A 27,303-nucleotide genomic window follows, 5' to 3' on the forward strand; every position below is an offset into this window, starting at 1 on the left:
GTACAGTTGTTCGGGCCGTGGGAAAAGATTCAATCTGCATTGGAATTTGAATGTACACTTGAGTCTTCACAGAGGAGAGTAACAATTTCATCGCTCTATTTGTGGCACAATATGTATGCTAAAGAAACACTGAAGGTCTGGACTGTTGAGGATCACAGAAAAGGACATATAGATGCACCTGGTCTGAGTGTGGGTAAACAGAGAATTTTGAGTCCCAGCTGATGAGACACATGAGGATCCACACCAGAGATAGACCATTTGTTTGTTGAATTCGTGGAAGAGGTTTGTTACGAGGACATGACTATAGCATCACACGTTAAGTTGCAGAGGAAAGCAACCACCCAGCTGTTCAGTTTGTTTGAAACATTACAGATGTCAGCAGCCACTTTGATTTCATATGTTGATTCACATAAAAGAGGAGGGAACACATTATTCGTTTTTTAGAGTCAAGACATCACCAATATCCAGGGTACGGAATAAACTAGAAAATCTTTACCTGCCAATTTTTTAATATATTTTTTTAAACCATAAAATGACATAAATTTGGTCTGTTGCAGAACATCCCCCCTCTTAAGATATGTCCTACTTAAAAATTGAAAATGTGTGTTTTCCTCTTGTAATAGGCCTACTTCACTTATGAATGTGTTTCTCATATGTAATGCATGGTTTTAAGAACTGTATTCTACAATCAATCAATCAATCAATCAATCAATCAATCACAGCCTTCTTCCAAAAGTGACTGTCAGCATTTGCCATGTTCTGAAGAGTCTTCAGTCTGTGTTTGTAAATGTTCATGTGGATGGAAGCTGCTGACTGGTTCTAATCCTCCACAGTCCACTTCACCCGCTTCAGTTTGTCTGTGATGAAGCTGTGAGGCCTGAGTTTTGTCTACATCATCTTCATTCTTCACAGGGGCAGGAGTTGAAGTTGATGACATCAGCCTTTCCGATTGGGCTACATTTCCTCATGTTCCTCTGTAATGTGAGTGGCGCTGGTTCCTCCTGATCCTGGTCCAGATTAAGGGTCCAATCCTGTTAGCTGTCACCAGATGGATGTTGGCTAGACACTCTGAGACTCAGACAGGTTAGTAAAACATTTGATTTTAACTGAAAACACTTTTGTCTTCAGATCACAGAGTTTCATGAACATCAACAGAAAACACAACCATTAAAACAGTCTTCACTGGTTTTGTCTATGTTTAGAGAACATGTACCATCACATGGCAAGATGAAAACCACATAAAAGATGCAAAAAGAAAAAAGAATAACGTCCAAATGATTTTCTCTGAGATGTATATTCCTTTGTCACATTTACTGCCCATGAAGATATGTCCCAAAAGTTCAGACGGAAAAATATAATGGTCTATTAACCCACAGACAGCCAATAGTCACTTAAAATCTGACATCATAAAGGCAAAAAAAGTAGTCTAATAGGAGGTCTGTCTATTTCAAACTCCTCCAAACAGTCTACAACAGCTTAAAGACATGCACATATACAACATGTTTATGTTTATACCAGAATAAATGAAAGGTTTGGTGAAACACCAGCAGGTGAGTGGCTGGTCTATGATGTTATATTTCTCTTTCTATGGTGAAGAAATGTCATAACTATTGTATCTGAACTAAGGGGATGTTTGAAGGGTTTCATATGACTGGAGTTAAAGTAACATTATTATTATTCCAGTGACAAACACCAGGTGGTGGTGCAGGGCTGTGTCAGAAGCAGTATCAGCACACGAGAAAGGAAAGACAGACAAGAAAAAAGAAACTACAAAAGTAATCATATTGATTTGAGAGCGAGCAATTAAGCAGGACATAAATAAACAAAAGTCGGCACAGAGGTTCATGGTAAATAGAGTTTAACGGAAAGTAGGAAACTTTTGAACTGAGGGCAAGGTTTAGGACATCACAGATGGACAGCCCACTACTTTTTGATTCATAATTTTTGAACCAGACAACTTTAAGACAAATATTACACATAATTGTAAAGGTCTAAATGCATTCTTAAACATACTCAAAAGGCAAAATTTAGTTTCAAATATTTTTAATTGAAAAATATCAAAAACTACTGCGTCATGGATGGACAACAAATTAACGTCTGTTTTTTGCAAGAATTACAAAGTTCTCAAAAGTGAAGTTCTTACGACATTTTCATTCTCAATTGTATTCAGTGTATACCTTAAACCCTCTATTTTACAACCTAATAATTGGTTAGAGGAAAAAAATATTTGATCAGACCTAAATAGCAAGAGTTTTGACAAATGGCAGCATCACGGTTGGACACGAAAAATAAATGTCAAGTGAAACATTGTTTTATATAAATTATCAATATCATATACATTTTTTACAATCTTTACAACATACAAATAATATTTACATTATATTCAAATGAATTTTGCATAGCTATATGAATTTATTAATTTTAAACACTGTGTGTTTAGAATATGACATAAAGAATATAATAGTAAAATATTAACATATTTGGAATAAATTTAGTTTATTTATGAGAGTTTATAAAATTAACCCAGAATGACGGCGCAAAACTTTGTCACTTTCTAAACATTCACACTCATAAAGCTCCTCAAATTTTTTTTTCACAAATTTTTTCTCATTTCAAAATACATTTTCCTGAAAATGTAAGTAATTACCTACCCAAACATATAAGTTTGGTGTAGATTATTGTAATTAAATTTTTCTGACCAGATATTAATCTTCCCTTGACTTCGCCCCTGAGGGGATTTGGAGACCTTAAAGCTGCAGTATCTGAAATCAACAGAAAAAATACTAGGATGACAAATTACACACCGTCCTTCTGTAGCTCTGTGTTCTCAGTCCAAATCAAAAGGCTAAATAGAAATATAGATGAACTGTCGTAATTTCATGTCATTATGGAAAAGAGAAGACAGAGTACAGCAGTAGAATCACATCTGAGGAAATCTGACCAGTATTTACAGCTGTCAGTTACATATTTAACCCTGTATATGTCTGAAAACATGAGGACTGGACAAAGTGTGGGTATTCAGGCACATTTTATACAGTCAGAGTTGACAGAACAGGTTACAATTCTTGAATCACAATATGGAGTATAGTGTATATATAAAAGTAATTATAGAATTATGACAGAAATAAAACAACAAAAAATGAAACAAAGACACAAAGAACTGTCAAGCGCCACCTTGAGTGATTAGAGAACAAAGAGGAAGATCTGACAGAGAAACCCATCACTAACATACAGAATGTTTTAGTAATAATTTGAACAGATGGATCAAGAGAATGATATTGAATATGTATTGATACGTGTGTTTATTAAAAGGTTAGTGTTAACATCAAATGTGTTTGATGAAGTCATAGAAGCTTCATCCCCAACTCACTTCATTTAAATGACGAACTGTCAGTGTTCCACTCTGTGTGCTGTAATTAATGCGTCCTATCTCAGGTTGCAGGTCTCTCTGAGCTAAATGTCATCCTGTCTCTCTCTGATTCTCTGATCATTGTCGATAAGTCGCTTGGTCTGTTCGTCATTTCATTTTAAAGGCGCTCATATAAAAGGTCCTGTGAATCAGACCGCCGCTCTACGCTGATTGGACAATCCCAGCTGATGGAAAACACAGCTGTGAGTTCTAAAAGTATGGAACAAAATACAAAGAATACAGGAAAAATAATACAACTATGAATTTATTACAAGCGAAATTAGAGAGGTGATGAACAGAACATTTTAAGAATGTTAAGAATGAAGAAAGTATTTAATTATAACAACATTATAACAGATGTAAATGATAAAAAACAGGTAAAAAAAAAAGACATGTATGTACCAAATTTGATAGATTGATGCACCCTATTGAGCCATTTCTGGTCAAACAATAACAACTGTCGTTTCAATATGGAAATATTATTCAGCAAAAACTTTTCAAAGTTTCACAGGCGTTCACATCACAAAGACCAAATCTGAGCTCACTCAGGTAGATTCTCTAGGAGGGGTCTTAACCCATAAAGACCCAAACATCCACCATCTACCAAAATCATCTACTGATATAAACTGTTTAATACCTGTTGATCCACTAAACCTATCAAAACATGTAAATAATTGATGTAAAATGCAGTTTGTCATCTTTTCATGGTCATCAGATATGACCCATTTGGATGTTCAGAAGCGCTGTAGTTACCATGGAAACACCATCATCTTCTACAACAATGATTCACCAGTAAAACCCATGGAGTTAGATCAGCGACAGTGGACAGAGACACTGGGTTTATGTTCAGTTAATGATAGATTTGACTGAGCTTTTATGAACATCTACATGATTAGTAAATTAAATGTAGGAAAATACCTGATTTTCATTGAAAAAACACAACATACAGAAAATAATATTATAATAAATGGTGATAAATCACTTAAGGATGGTTGAATGTAGAGAAATATTAATTTGGGCACTGCCAGAAATCTCACACTGGGTCCTTATGGGTTAAAATATAATTGGAAAGGGCAAAAAACTGAGCAAAAATTGGATATTGAAACTAAACTGGACTTCCTTAGTTCCTAGAGGCTTTTTGTGCATTTGGATTTGATATTTACAGTCCTGTGTGTCTGGATATACTGTATGTGAAATGTATAGCACTAAAAACAGAAGTTTCAGGAAAAAAAGCAGCGATAAACCACAATTTGGCAAAAACTCTTGGTCACATCGTCAGTGTCTGGGCTCTAAATACAGAAAATAATTCTAAAATCCATCAGCTTCTTCACTTTCGAAGTGCTGTTTAAAACACCAACATTATGTCTTTTCACATGTTTACTGCATACATGATACAAAAACTTAAAAAAAAACAGACCATGTTCTCATAAAACGTTGCTTTTGTTCCATAATATTGATCCCTTGTGTGAAGTAATAAAAAGAAAAACAGTTATAGACATGCATATTTATCAGAAACATAGACAGAATCAAACCAAACGTGGCTGGAGCTGCAGATGTCTGACAGGAGTCAACGCAGCAGCTGTCGGGGGTCAGTGTTTATTAAAGGCTGATGCGGTCGCGGCGGTGTGGCGTGCTGCTGCTTTCAGGTCTGTTTTTAGGCAGGTCAGGTCTGAACTCTGTGTCGATTGACAAGGGCTGGAGGCTGCTCATCCTCACCAAGGGCTGAATGATGAGGGAAGTCTTAGTTTTCAGGGAGTTGATGCTTTTTGTTGTTTTGAATCTGAACAGATCCTTTAAGCCACAGTGTCTGATAGTGTTTCGGTTTGACATGATTATCTTTCAGCATATTGTAATTCAAATGGTCTGATGAGAACCAGGAATAGAACTTGTTTTTAGGCTGTAGAAAATCTGTCCTGTGACCCAGACTTTGGCTGACGGTACCTTGGAAACTTGGCTTTCTTCTTCCAGCCTCATGTGTTTTTATATTTAGTAGTTTGACTTGGACAAAGAGGAGAGAGCTGCAGAAGAAAGGTGTGGATTTTCACATTCTGGAGTTGTGTCCTGTTGATTTCAGCTCCTGCATTGAAAGTAATTCTGCCTACTTGTGTGGCTGCTGTAGTGGACATGAGCTTCATCTGGAATCAGGTCAACATTTGCTTGTTTTTACTGCACAGTTTAACTCAGTGGTTCTCAGTCTTTTTCTGTCGGGCCCCCCTTTGGAGCACGAAAAATCTCCAAGCCCCCCTCAACCCCAACAACATTGTACCTGTGGTGCAATTATTACTTTTATTGAAAGAAACATCAATATCGTAAGAATACTTTTTGCTTTTCCTTGAATAATTTGTTGTGCAAATTAAAAATAACGTAGATTTTTGATTGAACAATACAAATGAACTCAACAAGACTGCTCCCTGAGACATTATTTTTCAAAATAAAAATAGGAAATGTGTAATTATCTTACAACTATGACAATAAGGTACTTTTTTTTTTTTTTTTTAGAATAACAAACACATTTTGGTAACAAAGATGAACATTTTAACAACATCAGTGGCTGCAATGAGCCCGTTTCCGTTGCACATCTGAGAACATCAAAGTGCAAATTGTACAAACTGTGCAAAAACAGAAACACTGCACATTTTTCTTTTCCAGTCCAATCCTTGTCCACTCTCCAAACCTAAACTCTTTGTCTAGTCTAGTGACAGATCACCATGGCAACAGATTTGTTTGTTGTACGTCCCTAAAATGAGTCCAGGGTGCTCCAACGCTAAAACATTAGTTCCACCTGCTACATGTTCGAACCTGAAGAAAAAATAAACACCTAGGAATGATCCATGCCCCCCCCTGGCAAGCCTTCGCGCCCCCCCGGGGGGGCCCACCCCACTTTTTGAGAAACACTGGTTTAACTTAACAGAAGTATTGTTGTCAAGGCCAAGGTTATAATAGTTTTGGATTTTTCATTATAGTTTAGTTTTATTTAGTTTTTACTTTTTTTTCTCAAATTCAGTTAGTTTTAATTAGGTTTTAGAGCAGGTTTGCTAGTTTTATTAGTTTTTGTTATTTTCTAAATGCTTAGTTTTAGTTTAGTTTTAGTTTCTTTATATCTTTAATCGTCTTTGCCATCGAATTCACATAAATCCCAGACGGGACTCTGCTGCTTTCTCCCAACTTTAATCTCCATGTTTCCAGGTAGAGTGGGGATGAGAAGACGCCTAAACGTCAAGTGACAAGAAATGACGGACCGTTAAATATCATACGGTGCCAGCAGCTAAAATTGCTTGAGTGAAATAAATTGATTTTCTATCAATCCGACATTGACAAAGACGAAAACGAAGGGAATTTTATCCATAATTTTTATCTGTTCTAGTTAGTTTTGTAAGCACGCAATACAGTTTCAGTTAGTTATCGTTTTTTTCTTTTAATTCTAGTTTTTATTTATTTCAGTTAACGAAAATGTTTTTACAATTCTAGTTTTCATCATTTCGTTAGTTTTCATTAACAGTAATAACCTTGGTCAAGACCACCTAAACCCAGACCAGATCAAGACCCAAACCAGACTACATACACAACAAGGATTATGATATACAAGTTTTTCAGCTGTTACAAACTAGGATGGTTTTAATAATGATATGGAGCCCATTCCTAGGAAGTAGAGGAGAGAGTTAATGTGTGGAAAGACAAGAGTCAGCAGAAGGTTTTACACCTGAGAAATGTTTGAAAAAATGTTAACAAGTGAAGCCTAAAGCCATGGCCTTGACTAGTCTGGAAATACAATCTGGAGCAGGGGTGTCAAACATATGGACCGTGGGCTAAAACTGACCCACCAAAGATTCCATTTTGGCCTGTTTGATGAATTTGCGAAGTGCCAAAATTAAAAAAAAAAAAAAAAAAATTAACAGTCATGGGTGTCAAACTCATTTTAGCCTAATTTGATTTCAACTGGGTCGGACCAGTAAAATAAAAGTTGAATAACCTAAAAATAATGACAACTCCAAATTTAAAGTCTGAAATTTTAACAATATTATGCTTATTACTAAAGGTCTTGTGTCTTTGTAGATTCACTGCGATCTGTAATGCACATGTGAAAATGATAAGTTGAGGAATAATATTGATAAAATTTCAATTATTTTTCAGGTTAACTTCAGGTTGTTCAGGTTATAATTTTCCTATTTTGGACTAAAACAAAAAGGAAATGTATTATTTATTGGCAATTATGCTATTATTTTACTGTTCCAGCCCATTTGAGATCAGATTGGGCTGTATGTGGCCCAACTAAAATGTGATTGACAGACGTGATCTAGTTTCTTTGTCAGAGACGGAGTAAGATGCACCCAAGATTATGATAGACCAAGAACATCAAAAAGACTGATCTAGAGCTAAAATTCTTCTCCACAGGCCAAAAATATCTCACACTTTCTCTAGCTATCTTAAAGTTAAAGATAGCTGATACTAAATTACAATACATCGTGGTGTTGTAGTGGTTAGCCCATCTGTGTCATACCTAGAAGGTTGTGAGTTTGAGCCCAAGGGTTAAACTGTGTTGAATTTGCCTGTTCTCTCCGGCTCCTCCACCATCAAAATAATGAATCTTAGGTTAATTCTCTGGTTGGTGTTCCTGATTAAGGTGCTGATGATCATCTGAAGTTGGTCCCTTCAACTCTTAATGTGCTAAGTGCTAATGCTAATCCTAGTTGTGTGTACTATCTTTAAAATCCAGGGACTGAATTTCCCTATGGAGGTAATAAAGTTAGTTTACCTTCACTATTAACTCCAAAAAACTGTTGACCCTGTTACTTACAAACTTTTAAAAGTTTTTCACATTAGATAAATTACAAAGTTAAAGTAGGCCTTGTCATAATATAATATTTTACTAAAGACAACAGCTTTTTAGGTAATGAATATGCAACTTGTATATGTTTCCATGTCAATCAAACACATATTTGTGTTTCTGCCTGAATAAATGAACAGCAGCTGTGTTGTAGTTTTCTCTCTTTCTGTGAGATGTTTATTTCCATTAATGTTTGACATTTACGCATCAGATTTCAGTTTGGAGCTGAACCATGAGCGCTTATTATCTGTCTATAAATCACTGGAATGTCTGTAGACTATGGCACATATCACAGAATAATTATTGACATCTGTTTAATCTGTTCATCATTTCGCTCATAAAACATTGCATCCAAGCTGACATACTCAAACATTTTATTTTATCCAAAAATATTCCATTTGCAGAGAAAACATCACACACCGTCATTATGATTAAACCAACCAACAAATACAAATAGTCACAATCATTAATTAGTCAATTCCCTTAAAGATTGTTCCAACGGCAGAAAAACAACGAACTTCAAAAAACATCTTTAAACAAACAACAAAAAAAAGTTAGGAAAAGCAGTGAAAACTCAGGTGAAATCTACACACATTGTTTGATAGCATATATTTAACATATATTTCGTGAGGGTCTCTAAAATACTGGCATTTAACTTTGTAAAGGGTAAAACATTTGCAGATGTACGTTTCCATTCTTCGATACATATTTAACATAGTTTCAAACCTGGAAAACAAACTAATACAGGAGGAGAACATTAACACATGTCAGTATGAAGAACACTGTAACGCTGTGGGTTTACAGGTTTACCCATCACTACTGTTTCCAGCTTTCATGCTGCACTGACTCAGACCTTCAGTGGTAAAATCCTCATAGGGTTATTATGCATTTAAGCCAATGGAATAAGTTTTTTCCAGTGAAAGTTTGTGTGAAGGAGTAAGTGTGTGTGTTTTTTATCAGGATCTTTATCAAAGTTCAGATCCGCTCTTTGTTTTTTCTGAAGGTCTGTCTGAACTGAGCGCACAGTGAGTCCACCTGGTGCTGTCACTGCTCTATATTTACCTTTGTTCGACCACATCTTCCAGACTGTCTGACCTTCTCCTGGACAGACTCTGTTCTTACAGCTAGTGTTCAGTATTTTTATCTGTGACATCGGCCTCCCAGCTGCGAGTCTGTGAGTTCAAACCCTCAGAGCTGCAGACGGAGGAGACCACTGTAAAACAGAAACTCTACGGTGCCTTGGAGGACCTTTGTCAGACGGCAACTTTCATCACAGAGACTGGGGTGTCCATTTAGAGAGGAGAAGGAGGAGGAGAAGGAGAAGGAGAAGGAGGAGAAGCAAAGAGAAGGAGGAGAAGAAAGAGAAGAAGATGAAGAAGAAGGAGGAGAAGGAGAAGAAGCGAGGAGAAGAAGGAGAAGAAGAAGAAGGAGAAGGAGGAGAAGAAGAAGCAAAGACAAGAAGAAGAAGAAGTGAGGAGGAGAAGGAGAAGAAAAAGAAGAAGGAGAAGGAGGAGAAGAAGAAGCAAAGACAAGAAGGAGGAGAAGGAGAAGAAGCAGTGAGGAGAAGGAGGAGGAGAAGAAGAAGAAGTGAGGAGAAGAAGAAGATGAAGGAGGGGAAGAAGGAGAAGCGAGGAGAAGGAGAAGAAGAAGCAAAGAGAAGAAGAAAGAGGAGGAGAAGAAGAAGAAGTGAGGAGGAGAAGGAGTAGAAGAAAAAGAAGAAAGAGAAGAAGCGAGGAGAAGAAGCAAGGAGGAGAAGAAGAAGCGAGGAGGAGAAAAAGAAGAAGGAGAAGAAGAAGCGAGGAGGAGAAGAAGAAGAAGGAGAAGAAGAAGCGATGAGGAGAAGAAGGAGGAGGAGAAGGAGTAGAAGAAAAAGAAGAAGGAGACGAAGAAGTGAGGAGGAGAAGATGAAGGAGGAGGAGAAGGAGCAAAAGAAGAAGAAGAAGCTCCTTCTCTCAGTCTCCTTTTTTGTGTGACCTCAGGATGAGGTTTGGACCACTTGCAGCCTATTTTTTTGCCAGACATAATGCACTTGTACATGAGCGACTGTCAGGGAACAATCACACCCTCCCTCCCAGTTATGTCAGACTGCTGAGCTGCTTTTCCAACAGGCCAAAACAGAACAAACCAGTTTACAGAGTGTGACACTAGGAAACTGTTGTTTACAGAAAAAGAATTTGGTTGAATGGTGTGTGCTTGACAGACTGAATGTTTTTACATAAATTCAACAGTTGTAAGTAAGGAAGACATTCCAAGAAGCTTCAGTTCAGATTGTATCTGAAGGAAAAACAAAAAACAAAACCATTGTTCACAAACCTTGCTGCCATCATCCGAACAAATACCCACACATTTAGGCACCAGCTGACAGTGGATGGAGAAATAATGTTAGAGCGTACCAGATGTAACCTCAGATCCACCAGTGTAAGGATTTCCTGCCATTATCAGGCTTAGACACAGCACCAGGCCATGACCCATACCACCAAAGCCACATTTATGTCAAATCACAGCGAAGAGCGTGAAACTAACATGACTTTTCTTATATTGTATCACTTCCTCCCTAGTAAGTTTATTTAAGAAGTATTGTCTTAAAGCTTTTTGGATGTTTTTTTAATTATCTGTTGCAATCTTTAAACATTTTGGTCCAAATATACAGTTATATACACCAACTGGACATAACATTTTGACCATTATCACCGAATGTCAATCCAACAGAGTGCCTTTGGGATGTGATGGAATGCAAAATCAATATTGTGGATGTGGAGGTAACAAATTTACAGTCATGGACTAATAGTATCATGTCAGTATGGACCCGAACCTCTGAGGAATGTTAACACTTTCTTAAATCTATGCCATAATGCAGGGGTCTCAAACATGTGGCCCAAAGGTTCCAATCCGGCTCGTGGGATGAATTTGCAAAGTGCAAAAATTCCACAGTCAAGGCTGTTGAACTTCAGGTTCCACATACAGACCAATATGATCTACAGTCAAATAAAAGCAGAATAACCGACAAAAAATAATGACTCCATATTTTCTTCTCAGTTTGATGTGAAAAAAATATTACGTCTATAGATAATGACAACTTCCAATTTTTGTCTTTGTTTTAGAGCAAAAAATAACGTTAAATTATGAAAATATTTACATTTACAAACTATCCTGTATCAATAAAATGTGAATAACCTGAACAAATATGAACAACCTGAAATGTCTGAAGAAAATTCAGCACAATTTAAACAATTTCCTGCCTGTTACTAAGTGTTTAGTGTCTTTGTAGATCTGATCCATAATGCAGATGTAGAAATGATAAGTTGAGGAATAGGCTAATATTGTTAAAACTGCACTAATTTTTCATAAGAAATTTCAGTTTTTTCAGGTCATTCACATCTTTTTTGTTTGAATAGTTTATAAAAGTAAGTATTTTCATAATTTAATGGGGTTTTTTGCACTAAAACAAAGACAACAATTTGGAGTTGTCATTATTTATAGGTTATTGTGTTATTATTTTACTGGTCCGGCCCACTGGAGATCAAATCGGGCTGAATGTGGCCCCTGAAACAAAATGAGTTTGAGAGCCCTGCCATAATGAATTAAAGCAGTCCTGAAGGCAAAAGAGGAGCCCAGTATTAGAAAGGTGTTCCTTCCATTTTCAGCTCAGTAGGACTTAGTTTGATGCTGCTAAATCTCAGAGTTTACCAGACATTTAGTTTATTTTATCTTATCTTTTTATCAGTAAACATGCTATACCATTTAGTGTAAAATATGTAATTAATTAACAAGTTGCTAACAATGAAGATACAAATCAAGTTCAGATATTGTTACTAAGAATCATTCTCAGATCAGTTTTCATTTTGCTCTTTCTACACAAATCCAGTCTGTATGTCAGTATGCAGCTGAAAGAAATAACTGAACCACCTTAGTATTTTCATAGTCACTGCTTTCATGTTACATTATTCACAAAGGTAGAGCACCATGTTGAGCTTACAGTTAGTTGAAAAGCACTGCTAGCATGTTAGCAAAATACAGTGCTAACACCAAACTGCTAATGGAATTCAAATTACAACAATATTACAGAGAAAAACCCACTGAGCTCTGACTAGAAGGAACATTTGTTGTCATTACAGAAACTATAATGGCACTTTAACAGTTTGAATATGAATAAAGTATGTACATTTAGTTAGCATCCTACCACTAGCATGCTAATCACTAGCGTGTCCATGCTGGACAACTACTCTCAGTATAGCGGTGAAATTAAGCTATTTGTTATTTTGTAACTGTTCACTTATTGTCAGAGACACACAGTTCAACACAAAGCAGAAATCACAGCAGATCATTCAGATAAGATCAGACAGAAACTCAACTATTGCCAACTAATGATAGAAGAGTGCCTTTCATACAATTCAATCAGTCAATTTGATGCCAAATTTAAATAAATGTGAATATAAAGACATAGTAATGGTGGTAAAATAGTAATAACTTATTGATAAATGTCAGATTAAGGCAATAGTACAGGTAAATGCTGCTGATGGAGATAACGGAAATTCTGTGAACAGTGACGTCTGAGACTGAACCGTAATTATAACTCATTTTTTGGCAACAGGTCACTATTCTCCTTGTTTTCTTATGTGTTACAATAGCTTCATTTAAATGTTTTCATTGTTTAGAACATTATTAATAAAACTAAATATAAACCATTTAAAATCGTTGATGGAGGTGTGAGGTAAAACAGGAGTTAAATCATGGTCATAATCATTATTTCTAACTCAGTTATTTCACTGTTACACAGACTTTCAACGGTAAAACCTTCACATTGTTTGTGTCATTGTAAGTGTCAATATATGGAATCAGTGTTTTTCCATTGAAACTGTGTGCAAAGGTGTGTATATGTGTGTTTGTATCAGGGTCAGAGAATGACAGCTTCCCTTCGTCAAAGTCCAGGTTCACTCTGATCCTCTGAGACTCAGTCTGAACTGACAGAAAAGTGTATCCACCTGTTGATGTCCATGCTAAGTATTTACCAAGAAAAAACCAGATCCTCCACACTTCAGACATTTGGTCATCCTCTTGGACAGACTTTGTTCCTACACCCAATGACCAGTTTTTATTGTCTGTGACATCGACCTCCCAGCTGTGAGTCCCTGAGTTAAAGCCTTCAGAGCTCAGGACTGTGTACTTAAACCTCTCTGGATTATGTGGAAGTTCCTGCTCTTCTCCTTTTCTCACTTCTGTCAAACTGTCCGACAGGATGAGTCGTGTGTCTGCAGAGTTTGGGTCCAGAACCAGAGGAGTGTAGGAGACCATGTTCTTCATGTTGTTCCAGATGTTGAAGCTCAGGTTGCCCAGATGTTTGGCCTGGTCTATCAGAGCTCCTGAGCCCAGCTGTGGATCCTCCAGCAGGAGGCGCTGCTGCACTCTTTCCACTGCAGCCTTGTATTTGTGCAGGAATGAGACGTGTTCAGCTCTCAGCTCGTCCTCTGTGGCTCGGATTGTTTGTGACAGAGCTGCTATCTCTCTGCTCACAGCCTCCATCTTCTCCTTCATCCTCTGACTCTTCTGCTCCTCTTCCTCCCTCAGAGCTCTGATCCTGGACTCCTCTTCCTCTTGGAGAAACTGGTGGAGCCTCTTAAACTGCTCCTTAATCTGCCTCTCTGTGTGTCGGGCCTGGACCTCAATGTGTTCTGCTGTTCCACCAAACTCCTCTTTCACTTTATTTAAAGACTTTAACTTATGCTTTAAAGGTTTTAAGGATTTCAGGAGCTCCTCTTTGAGATCCAGAGCAGCTTCATTGATGGGTCTGAATGTGTGGTTGTTGTGTATTTCAGAGTCTCTGCAGATGAGACAAACTGGCTGCTGATGATCCAGACAGAAGAGTTTGAGTTTCTCTGAGTGCAGACTGCAGACAGACTCTGAATCTCTCTGATTTCTCAGCAACTCACAGACATTCTTTAAGGCCATATCAGGAGGTGGTTCTTTTGAAGCTCTTCTCTTACAAACTGGACACTCCTTTACTTTTTTCTCTTTCCACCAGTTCTGCAAACAGATGTCACAGAACCTGTGGCTGCAGGACAGAACAACAGGATCTTTAAAGATGTCCTTACAAACTGGACAGCAGTAATTGTCGTCTGATCTGGAAGCCATTTAGTCTGTGAATGGAAGTGAAAACAGAAAATCCAGTCAGTCGGGGCCCATTCCTCCACACAGTTTTACTTTATCTTTACAGTCATTGCAAGTGTTCACATCACAGCAGACAAAAATACAGCAGTTAACTAGAAAAGCACTCTGAGAGCACAGACCTCCGTCATGGCAACCCCCCCCCCCCCCCCCCCCCCCCCCCCCGAGTCACCACCAAAATTTAATCATTTATTCCTTGTGCCGGTATCAACATTTCCTGAAATTTTCATCCAAATCAGTCCAGAACTTTTTGAGTTATCTTGCACACGGACAGACAGACAGACAAACAAACAAACAAACAAACAAACAAACAAACAAACCAACGCCGGCAAAAAAATAACCTCCTTGGTGGAGGTAATAACTGAACGAGTCTGACTTCATTTCAGCCCAGTTCAGCTCTTCCTCTCCTCTGTTCACTCAGTTTTCTTTTCATACCAACTTGATGTTATAAACTCACATTCAGTGTGCTCAGAGTCAGCAGGTCGAAGTGATGGTGTCGCCTTTTCCAGTGTTCTCTCCTGTAGGTGGAATCTGATCATCTGTTTGACCAAATATGTGTCAACCTCTGCTACAAACAGAACAACCGTTTCACCTGCGTTTTCCCAAGTAAGGGGCGGAGCTTTGTCTCACCTCCTCTGCTGAAACCGGATGTTGAAAATCCTCTCTGAGCAGTGATTTGACACATGTCACATCATCATAATCAGATAATAACACACGCCTACATTTACTGTCAGCAGTCAGAGAAAACTGATCATTATTATGTCACATTACTGAGCTACTTTAATGAGAAGCCAAAAGAGAATGAACCAGTTTACAGAGTACGACAAACATTCAACAGGATTGAATGTTTGGTACTTGACAGTCTGGTTGTTGTCAAATGAACTGTAACTATAGTTGGCAGCAAAGGAAATTCCAAAGTTTGTTTTTTACTAAATGAAGAAAGGTGTTAAAGTTTAGGCATTATCTGAACAGAAAAGCAACCATTATTCAGAAACCTCACTACCATCATCCCAACAATTACTCACACATCTAGATGCCAACCTCAGCCTCCACTAAATTGGACAAATAATGTTAAAAGTTACCAGATGTAACCTCAGATCCATATGTGCAGGGATTTCCTAACATTATAAAGCTTACATACAACAGGCCTTGCCAGGCACCACTGAAACCACATCCATGTCAAATGACAGCAGAGAGCATATTTAACATGCTTAGATGATTTTCCTCAGATAACTGATGGTTTCATTTTAAAGCTTTCTGGATGTTGTCAATGATCTGTTCTGGCCTTTTCACAGTTCACAGTACAAAATATAGAAGCAATAATAATGTATCACTGAAAAGTCACTGTCACTACAATAAGAATCTATAAAAGGTTAATTATAAGGTTGTAAATATTTTATTATTTAGTGGTAAAAGCTCATAAAGATGTCCCAGTGGTTTTCGTACATAAATTCAGGCTCAGTGTTTGGCAGATTGAGATAAATTGATGCCATCAAATCTTGGATCTTCTAGTTAATTACATTATCCTGTCTCTTTATTCCTCAGCATGTTAAACTCATGAATGAGTTGCTATCTTTCATAAACTATGAACTGAGTTTTACTGTTAAGTATAAAACACACCACCTTTTATTAATGAATTATTAACATGTAACATACTAACACAGTTAAAATATCATCAGTAATAACACTCACTAGTCTTCATTTTATCCCTAATTGCAAATCTAGTGTTGGTCTGTATTCAGCTGAAAGGAATATTCATGAACTATTCTGGTTATGGCTGTAGCTGGGGTTTAGCATAGAGTTCTACAGCACTGCTAGCACAAGTTAGCAAGATACAGCTCTGTTACAAACTAATTATGGATCTTCAGCCATGCAAATACTTTTAAAACTCTCTGAGCTCTCACTCTAAGGTCCATTGGTTGTAGTTACACACATTATATCAGTAATGTAACATCTTACACATTCATAAAGGATATACATTTAGATAGCACTTAGAGTGCTAATCACTAGCATGTTAATTGCTTAGCAAACTACAGTGCTATCACCAAACTGTTTATTGAGTTCAAATTAAACCCATGTAACAGAAAAAACTCTGAGCTATGATTATAAGGTGTATTTGTTGTCATTACAGAAACTGTAAGAGCACTAACTGCTTTCGTATGAATAAATTATGTACATTTAGTGTGCCACCATTAGCATGCTAATCGCTATCGTGTCAAGTGTTAACTGCTCTCCGTTTATGAATGAACTTTAATTATCATCATGTCTCCCCGGTTTGGCATCTTTCTGGTCACGTTGATATGTTTATTTACTGTACACGGCCTGCGCTCATTTTTAAATCCCCCCAGCAAGGGGGTCGCACACGCAACACATCATCAAAACGTCACACTTTTGGTTGCGGAATGAGAGGTGTTCCTTTTATATAACGTTCCAGAATCCTGCTTCCACCTTTATCACAGCTCTGTTACTTCCTCCAGAGGCATTACAACACTGCGATAAAGGTGGGACCAAATGATCCCACCATTTTGTTTACACGGACGTCATTCCAGAATAAAGGCGAAATATTCCCGTAACAGAAGTGCTGTGTAAAAGGGGTTTTAATGGCATAGAGCACAGGTGTCAAACATGCAGCCCGGGGGCCAAATCCGGCCCGCCAAAGGGTCCAGTTTGGCCCTTGGGATGAATTTGTGAAATGCAAAAATTACACCAAGAAATTAACAGTCCTTCTAGTTCAGGTTCCACATTCAGAACAATTCAATTTCAAATGGGCAGGACCAGTAAAATACCATTATAATAACATATAAATAATGACAACTTCAAATGTTTCTCTTTGTAAATGTAAATATTTTCATGTATTTACACTAAAACAAAGTATAATTTTGCAAAAAATGTGAATAACCTGAACAAATATGAACAACCTGAAATGTCTTAAGAGAAGTAAGTAGAATTTTAACAATATTCTGCCTTTTATTGAACATTTTGTGTACTTATAGATCCACTGTGCTCTGTACGTTATAATGTACAGTACATGTGTAAATGATAAACTGAGGCATAATATTGTTAAAATTACACTTATTTTTTTCAGTTTGTTCATGTTATTCATATCTTTTGAAAAGGATAGTTTGCAGATGTAAACCTTTTCATAATGTAAATTTCCTTTTTTATGCTCTAATACATACAGAAAAGTTTGGAGTTGACATTATTTATATATTATTATGTTATTATTTTACTGGTTCGGCCCACTTCAGATCAAATTTAGCTGAATCTGGCCCCTGAACTAAAATGACTTTGACCCCCCTGGCATAGAACCACAATAAACACAGTAAAACTTTCTAGAGTACTATGCAGAGACTGGCCTGAGATTTGACTAACAAAAGAAAAATTTAAAGAGGAACCATCAGATTATTTCTTAGAAAGTCCAAACAAAACAAATTAGACCAAAATGACACCTGGAGAAAATACTGACTTCATATTTTTTATAGAAAAGTTCTATGCAAGTCTATTAGAGCCAGGGTTTTTTGAAGCAGCATCTTGTGGTCATCAGTGGTATTACACATTATGTCCACTTCATTTTGCAGCTGACGTTCTTTCCTCTTGGTATTAATTGGTTGGTATTTTTAAATAAATGACAGGTGAAGCTACAGGCCAGGAATTTTGGCTGTCACCGTGTTAGTTTTAGCCACATCTTTTAAGATTTGGACAAAACTGAGCTGGGTATAATGCTGATAACTTACTGTAATATTTTAGCTTGTTCTGTAGGCGCCATAATAAAATATTTTGATGAGGTGTTAGTGTTTGCATCATGTTTGTTGTTTCATCTTGATGTTCTTTCTGGTGTTTTAGCCTTTGTCTTTCTTTGCTTTTGTCTTGTTTTATTGTATTATATCACGTTAGTCCTTTTTGGTCTTGTTACATCTTTATTTTATTCCGGTAATGACATGAATTGAAACGAAACGCACCGTAAATAACTGCCTGTCAGACTAAATTCAGGACAACAGTTTAGACATTTTCCAGTTTAATGTTTGTACAAATGCAGAAGTCAGGAGCCGAACAGCTTTATGAAGAACTTTTATTTAACAAAAATAAATGAATCTGACGAACAGACACTGAAATGAAAAACCAACCGATGATGAGGAAGACATGCAGGAGGACATTTAGAGAGTCAGGTGTGTTCATGTGTCGTCAGGTACATCTGTGTCGACGAGGACTGGCTTTACAGCGTCTGAGCCCCTTTTGTTTACAGATCTCTTAGGACACGTTGAGATTTATGGGTTCCGTCCTCACCAACACAGATGTACCGACGTGTCGGTGTTGGTGGTGTTCGTTAGTAGCAGCGCAGGAAGAAGGTGTTGCAGGCCGTTCCTCTCAGACAGTCGCACAGTCGACCGATCCGAGGGCCATGTTTCATCGCACATCGTTCGCCGACGTCGCACTGAAAAGAAACGGTCTTTAGTTACACAGAGAAACTGATGTGAGGCCAAAACTCTTCATCTTTACAACACATGACGAAGGAATTTAACATCCTGAGCTTGTCTTGTTTTTTTTTGTTTTTTTTTTTACATTGTTTTACTCTTGTTTTACATCATCTTGGTATGATTTTTTGTCATTTGTCTTTGTATTTTTGGTCTTATTTTCTTCTTTTTACCTCTGCCAAGGAGGTTATGTTTTTGGTTTGTCTGTCTGTCCGTCTGTCTGTGTACAAGATAACTCAAAAAGTTCTGAATGGATTTGGATGAAAATTTCAGGAAATGTTGATACTGGCACAAGGAACAAATGATTAAATGTTGGTGGTGATTGGGGGGGGTCAGATCTGCCTTGGCGGAGGTCTGCGCTCTCCGAGTGCTTTTCTTGTTATTTTGTTGCATCTTTTCTGTCGTTTTTATCTCATTTTGTCTTTTATATTTTATTGTGTAATTTTCATCTTCTTATATCTCTGACATAATTTTTGTCTCGTCCCTTTTCTATGACTTTTTTGTTTGTAGCATCATTTCAATCAAGTTTTTTTCTAGTCTCATCTTACATTGTTTGCATCTTGTGTATTTTCATGCCATTTTCATGCTCATCTTTTATGTTGTTACTTTTTGTTGCATCTTTTACATAATTTATCTTGTCGCATATTTACCCCCGCCAAGGAGGTTATGTTTTTGCCTGCGTTGGTCTGTCTGTCTGTCTGTCTGTCTGTCTGTCTGTCTGTCCGTGTGCAAGATAACTCAAAAAGTTATGGACGGATTTGGATGAAAATTTCAGGAAATGTTGATACTGGCACAATTAACAAATGATTAAATTTTGGTGATGATCGGAGTGGGGGTGGGGGGGACTGATCTGCCTTGGCGGAGATCTGCGCTCTCTGAGTGCTTTTCTAGTTACATCTTTTGTTGTTTTGTTGCATTTTTTTTTTTTTTTTACATAATTTTCCTCTTGCTACATCTTGCACATTGTTTTGATTTTGTATCTTTTATGTTGTTGCATCTTTTACATAATTTTTCATCTTGTATCTTTTGTGCCTTTTTTTTCTTATGTCTTGTTGCATCTTCAGATCATTTTTCTTACTTTCACCTCATTTTCACGATGCTACATCTTTTACTTTGTTTTTATCTTGTTGCATCTTTTATGTCGTTGTGTTTTTATGTAGTTTTCATCCCATCACATGTTTTTCATTCATGTCACATCATTTTTGTCTTGTACGTCCAGTTCTACAACCCAGAGTCTGAATCCGTAAATATTAGCGAAGCTGAACCGATGTTTCTATTCAAAGTCAGTTTTCAGTCATGATTTCCTATTTCCACATCTCAACCTGGAAAAGACAAATCCTAGATTCTGATTGGGTCCAAATATATGTGATTTTGGAAATAACAGACCTTAAACTATGAATAGAGGACAGAAAAACATCCTGGAAGGTAGACGATTATATCTAATAAAATATACATCAAGCAACATCCTCTGATCCAGGAAACACAAATAAGAAACAAAAGTGATAAAATAATGAGTCAAATCATCATTAATGTAAGTAAATCAGGTTATTAAAATGTAAAACAAATGATTAGCTGAAAATGAAATATGATTAAACTCAAACTTTTAATTTCTCTACAAGCTTTTGATAGTTCTGTATGTTTTTGAGTAAAACTGGATGTGATTAAAAAAAAAAAAAAAAAGTTGGCAACATCAGATAAGAACCTGTGAGAGCAACGTGAAACCAGGTTAAAAAACAGTCAGAACCTGATGAATAAATCAAAATCGACGTGGAAACACGCTGGTTTTACATAGAAACCTTTCAGAAGTTTAGTGAGAGGAGATGAGTTTGATTGACAGCTGTCAGTCAGGTTCTCACCCTGGGGATGACGCTGGCCTTCTTCTCCACGGAGAGTCCTGTTCTGCTGTCAGCCTCATCCAGGAAGCCCTGCAGAGCCTCCGCCTGCACAGCGGCACGTAATACATATATCAGCACACATGGATGCACGACAAACACTTAACAACAGTAACATTAACATCCACATGTTTAACCCGTTCCTTTCCATCTATTTATGTTAATTATGTCTTATTTACCAAGTTCCACCATTTATAACTGAAAAGCACAAGCCAAAATGACAACTAATTTAATCCCTGGTTTCAGGATTTTTTTTTTTTTTTTTTATATCAGCGTTAGTATTCGGTTAAATTTAGCTTTTTTTCATGTTTTATGTCTGTCTGGTTTGTTTTAGGAGATTTTAGGGCTTAAATTGGCTTAAATAAAAACCGTGCAGAGGACAGTTTGACAAAAACATAGAACAAAGAACATATTCTAACTATAATATACAGTTTTGTTTTGTTTTGTTTTTTGCATTAACATCCGTCCTGACAGATCTGATCATATGTTCAGTTCGATCACAAGGCCTGAGGAGGTTTATGTTCATAAAGATACAGAATTAATGTTCATGCCACTGTTTCTGTCTGAATGCTGCTTGTTGAAGTCTGGAAATGTGTACTGGTTTGTTAGGTTTATCATTATTATTATCATTATTATTATTATTATTATTATTATTATTATTATTACTACTACTATTATTATTTTGGTTGGTGTAGAGGGCACATGTTAATGATAATGCCACACCTGAATCTGACTTATTGACTTTAAAACATACTTAAAATATGTCTCATCTCACATCTTCTGCATAAGTGAAACTCAGTGTTTAGCGGCATTGTATTTAATCTGAAATGTTCCAAAAGTGCAGTTACCTGTAAACCCAGCTGTTTAACCCATAAAGACCCAATGATATTTTTGATAGTGTTTGTGGCAGATCCCAAATGAATTTTTCTCTATATTTTTAACCTTTCTTAAGTGATTTATTACCATTTTTTGTTATATTATGCTCTGTATTTTGCATGAAGTGAAAATCACCTTTTTCCCCATATTTCATCCACTGATCATATAGATGTTCATAAAAGATCAGATTACAGTTGAGGGTTATTATATCTGAAACGGATAAAACTGAAGGAAAATGACTTTTTCAGCAAAATATATCATTCACTGAACATAAACCCAGTGTGTCCATCCACTGTCATTGATCCAACTCCATGGGTTTTACTGTTGAATCAATGTTGTAGAAGATGACAGTGTTTCCATGGTAACTACAGAGCCTCTGAACATCCAGATGGGTCATATCTGATGACAATGAAAAGATGACAAACTGTATTTTACACCAATTATTTACATGTATTGATAGGATTATTGGATCAACAGGTATTAAACATTTTATGTCAGTAAATGATTTTGGACATCATTAGATGTTTGGGTATTTATGGGTTAAAGTCTTTGAAAATGTTTGATACAAGAGGTTTTGTAGACTAATAAGGTATTCGTCCATCCTGTTCTTCTCTCTTTATTAGAGACACGTGAAATACCAACTACTGACTCCTGATACCTTTTTGTTAATTTAACTATTAGTATTAATATTGATGCTTTTATCACTTGATTTTTAGTTCTTTTCATTCTTGAGCAACACAATGTAATCATCGTTTACACTTTTAACATTTAATTGACTCAAAACACACTTTACTCTATTAATTTTTACTTGTTATTCATTTTTATTCAGCATTTTTAGGAGTTAAAGCTACTCAAAACCTCACAAAACGTTGCAGAATTTGCATCAAATATGCTTTACATTTTCTTTTTTGATTTATGTTTCTTGAGAAATCTTTGAGGTATGTATGTATAATAATAATAATAATAATAATAATAATAATAATAATAATAATAATAATAATAATAATAATAATAATAATCTATATTATTAAAGGGAAGTGGACATCCAGAAAGAGCTGACTGCTGCAGATTGTCATACTTATGTATTTTTGGTCAAGGAAGAGACTAGTGAAAACAGCAAGTTGATAGGACCAGTATTTTGGGAGATATTAGTAATTTTGTATTGCAATAGCCTTACAGTCACGTCCCAGAATCATAGAATCATAGAACTGAAGTGGGTTACCTAGCAACAGATAAACAATAGGGCCACGTGTCAAATTTCATGTGCAGAAATAGACATGTCAGCTGAGAGGTTATTCAACTGAAAATGCCAGTGAAATTTACCAAGAAAGTAAAGGAATGAACTGTATCAGAAGTAAGTTTATTACACCAGTATTTATACTATTTATATTATAATTTACAGCATAATTAATGAAAATACATTAGGGCAAATGTGCTCATTTCTGTAGTTTTCAGTCCTAATTTCAACTAAAGTAATTCTATTTATATTATGTTGTGTCAGTTATTTCAGCTGATAACTGTTTTCTAAAAAAAAAAAAAAAAACCCATTGAAATCCTGCAATATTTATTTGAAAAACACTTATACATGAAAACAAATACTAGCTTTAACACATCTCAAACATTGGTGTCACATAAAAATATAGAAAAATATGTGACACTTCAAGTAAAACAGTAAATTACATTATATACATATGTTGCATAAAAGTGTGACATATCCTCATGTCAGACAATAAAAAACCTATTTTAATGTTTATTTTACAAGTTGAGAAAAGAACATTGTTTCATTTGCAATCATAAAATGTTCCAATTAAATCATGACCTGTTTTTATTTGAAATTGATAATCAATAACCTCATTGATCAAAAATTTTAACTGTTAACAAATAAACTCTTATTTCTGTCCTCGTCCTTTATAAAAATCCATGGTTTATTGTGATAAATTATCTTTTTTAACCAGTTGGTTTTATATTTAGAGTAATATTTATGTATTTATTATTTCCAAATCTTAGTGTAAAACTTTGTCTTGTGTTAAATACTTTCATCAGAAAAGTCTTTCTATATAAAACTCAGAAATACATGTAAAATTCTCTGACATTTACATTTCAGAGTTTCAGGTATGATCGTTTAGCATTTTTCTATAAAATATCAGGTAAACGTCCTGTTTAACATTTAGTTTTATGACTGAATCTGAATTTTACAGTTAATTACTTTTGATGTTTGTCCTCATTATTTATTCATCACCTGATTTTAATTTATTAATTTGTCATATTAATTATTCATAATTTATTTGTCTTTTATTCATTAATATATTAACTGGTTCAGACATTAGATTATTTAGACTCTTTTGTTCTATTTTTACATATTTAATTTTTATTTTCATGTCCATAATTTTAACTATTTTTAACCATAAATCAGATTTCTTATGTTTCATATCTTTTTATTATCTAATTATGTATTCATAATTGATTTTAATTTTCATTGTAGTGATACAACAGATATTTGGGACGTTTAATTAGTCAAATTTACATTTTTAGTGTCCCATATTTAACAACATAATTCATGATATGTATTCTGTATTTTTAAACATCACATGAAGTTCTCAGTTTAATTTTTTACCAAGATAATTTAATTGTCTTTTTGGACCTTTTAATCACTATTTTATTTCCAATTACTCTTTATTTGACACATTTTTAATAATGAGGTTAACACATTTATACTTTGATTCTTCAGTCAATGTTTGCATCAATACACATAAAATATTTATCATTACTACTCATTTATTGAGCTAATTATGATAAAAAATCCTCAATATCAATTCTTAAACAGTTCTTTTTGATTTCTATTTTTCATTTTCCATATAAAACTAATCTGTTGTCGTACCCTTAAGTTCATCTGTATTTTATTCACACATAAAAATGAACCTAATACCTCGACTTGAAGTTGTTTGTAGATATAATATCCTCACTAAAAACATCACTAAAAATCTGCAAACACTACTAAAGAGATGAACTCATGAGGTTTACAAGTTTAGCCTTAAAAACAGATTTTCCAACACATTATATTACATGGAATTTGGCAGTTTTTAGCAGGTTTTTCTCTTTCATCAGTATTTTGTTAAATTTTTCATTATTAGTACAGAAAATATTGATAAATTTACTTAAAACTTTTACATTTTTGTCATTAGTTTGCTACTTCATCACATTATTTTGCACTCTGTTCTTTCTTTAGCAACAGAATTTAATTGTCTTTTATAGCTTTCACATCAAGTTGAATTAAACATGACTATTTTACTTACAATTATTCTCTATTTACTTACTTTATGTATTATGACTTTTTCTTAAGATTAAAATTGTTTCGTAAAGCCTCACTTTTTAATTGTAAATATCACATTTTACAGTTGTATCCTTTTTACTTCAACTGATTATTGTTTGCATGTCTAAAAATGTAAATCAGTTAGTCAATATTACAATTTTTACATATATTTAACAGCGTATTCACATCAATTTATCTGCATTTTACACATAAATGACCAGAATGAACAAACGTGACAGTATTTTACATTGTCAGTCATTGAGGGAACATTAATCCACACTTTGACTAGTTAATTGCATCAGTTTAATCTACATTTTGAGTTTTATTTTCATTATAACTAAATTTTTTCTTTGTTTCCAGAGATCCTCAGTGGGAACAGATGACTCACCAGGTAAATTTTCTATCATTAACTGAAGAATCATTAATCAATACTTTCATTAATCTGCACTTTAGGTGATTTTAATTAGGTTGTTCTTTTCATTAAAACTATTTTTCTCTTTTTTTTTCTGTCAGAGATCCTTAGTGGTGACAGATGACTCACCAGCTCCTTGTTGCTCAGTCCCATCAAACCCTCATCGTGTCCTGGAATCAGTTGGTTTTCTGCCGACCTTTGACCCTGGCAGAGCGACGCCAACACAGACAGACAGACGGACAGGTAGACTACTGTTCGCACGGTCTCCATGGCAACCACGAAAAGTGTACAGTTTAATCTGAAGGAGGGAGTGAAAGCGGATTATTTTCAGCCTGTAACGGTGAGTAAAATAACTCTAAACTTAGTGAACTCACAGTTTAAAACCTCAGGTTCGATCAGTAGAGATTGGTTAAAGTTAGAGGTGGTCAAATGTCAGGTCCGGCTGCAGGTTGTCTGGTTTTTTTCTTCTGATTTTTTCCTCCTCTGATGCTGCTCTGCTTCATTTCTCAGCTCTTTTTATCCTCCTCCTCCTTCTCTGAGTGCGTCTTTTCTGTGTCGTCACACTGTTTTTTTTTCTTCCGGTCGTCACACGGTGATGGATGATGTGTTTAATATTAAACAGGTCGATGCTGAATGTTTACATGTTTACACCCCACAGAGCTGTCTGTCCACAGGTCAAAGGTCGTGGCGTGACTCACAGCTGAAGGTGATAACGCCTCCGAGGGCTCATTAAACTCAGAGACATGGATGTTTGATATGACCTCAAATCAATGTTCATATTTACAAGTCAATCAGCAAGTTTGTCACACACTGAAACAAAACACCTGAAGGAACTACTAATCCAAAACATTACCCATACTAAAACTTAACCAGGGTTTATTGTGATTTTCATTAGTTGATATTGATAATTACCATGATAGATTGTGTTAAATTTATTTATTTATTTATTTTTTTAACCCGCCACCACCGCCCCTCTTCGGAGGACAACTTTATTTTCAATTACAGCTTGTGTTTAAGTAACAATCTCAAACTTTACATTCACATGTTCATCCATTCCTTGCTGAGGTAATTAGTGGGGGAAAAAAAACTAAAAAAAAATTTAGTGGGAAAAAAACCCAGGAAAAAAGTTTAGTGGGGAAAAAAACAGGAAAGAAATTCAGCGGGAAAAAACCCCAGAAAGTTTTAGTGGGGAAAGAAACAGGATAAAAATTTAGTGAGGGGAAAAAGCAAGAAATTTAGTGGGGGGGAAAAAACAGGGAAAAAAATTTAGTGGGGAAAAAAACACAGGACAAAAATTTAGTGGGAAAAAAACAGTAAAAAAAATTTAGTGGGTGAAAAAAACAGGAAAAAATTTGTGGGAAAAAAATAAGTGGGGAAAAAGCAGGAAAAAAATTAATGCATAAAAAAAAAAACAAGAAAAAATTTTGTGGGAAACACAGGACAAAAATTTTGTTTGAAAAAAACAGGAAAAGCATTTTGTGGGGGAAAAATCAGGAACAATGTTAGTGGGGAAAAAACATGAAAACATTTTGTGTGTGGGGGGGGGAAACAGGAAAATTTTGTGTAAAAAAAACAGGAAGAAAAATTAGTGGGAAAAAAACAGGAAAAATATGCAGTGGGGAAAAAAAGTTAGTGGGAAAAATAAAACATACATAGAGGAAGACGATATAGACGAAAGTGTACAGGGACGGGACGAGACAGTGGGACAAAACAGACATAAGACAAAACAGTGGGACAAGTGCTTCCTCATAACCGAACAGGTGAAATATATGACAACAAGTAAGACAAGACAAAAACAGATACTGGTTCTGCTACTGATTGATACTGATTGTTGTTTAAGGTTAAATAATGGTTCTCAGTTGAAGACACAAGATGGTTGAAGAAAAAAAATGCAAGACAATCTGAAAGATACAATAAGACAAAACTGAGCAAAACAGCATAAAAA

The 27,303-nt window shown here is 35.6% G+C and overlaps 3 protein-coding genes across 3 annotated transcripts in view; 1 reads left to right on the forward strand and 2 right to left on the reverse strand.

Moving 5' to 3' along the window:
- LOC115428086 (glutamic acid-rich protein-like) overlaps window positions 1-27,303 on the forward strand; it is a 657,495-nt gene that overhangs the window by 33,651 nt on the left and 596,541 nt on the right. The gene's annotated exons all lie outside the window — the stretch shown is intronic.
- On the reverse strand, window positions 11,736-14,981 carry LOC115428098 (nuclear factor 7, brain-like). The gene is made up of 2 exons (XM_030146931.1): window positions 14,854-14,981; window positions 11,736-14,368 (listed from the first exon to the last, which is right to left on the reverse strand). Exon 2 carries the CDS (start codon window positions 14,361-14,363, stop codon window positions 12,993-12,995), a length of 1,371 nt encoding a protein of 456 aa, XP_030002791.1. The 5' UTR covers window positions 14,364-14,368; window positions 14,854-14,981; the 3' UTR covers window positions 11,736-12,992.
- Window positions 18,395-25,844, reverse strand: cart4 (cocaine- and amphetamine-regulated transcript 4). The gene is made up of 4 exons (XM_030146969.1): window positions 25,733-25,844; window positions 25,488-25,656; window positions 20,725-20,808; window positions 18,395-18,828 (listed from the first exon to the last, which is right to left on the reverse strand). Exons 2-4 carry the CDS (start codon window positions 25,626-25,628, stop codon window positions 18,721-18,723), a joined length of 333 nt encoding a protein of 110 aa, XP_030002829.1. The 5' UTR covers window positions 25,629-25,656; window positions 25,733-25,844; the 3' UTR covers window positions 18,395-18,720.

The sequence above is a fragment of the Sphaeramia orbicularis genome, chromosome 11, assembly GCF_902148855.1.
Source record: "Sphaeramia orbicularis chromosome 11, fSphaOr1.1, whole genome shotgun sequence".
In the NCBI taxonomy this organism is placed as follows: domain Eukaryota; kingdom Metazoa; phylum Chordata; class Actinopteri; order Kurtiformes; family Apogonidae; genus Sphaeramia; species Sphaeramia orbicularis.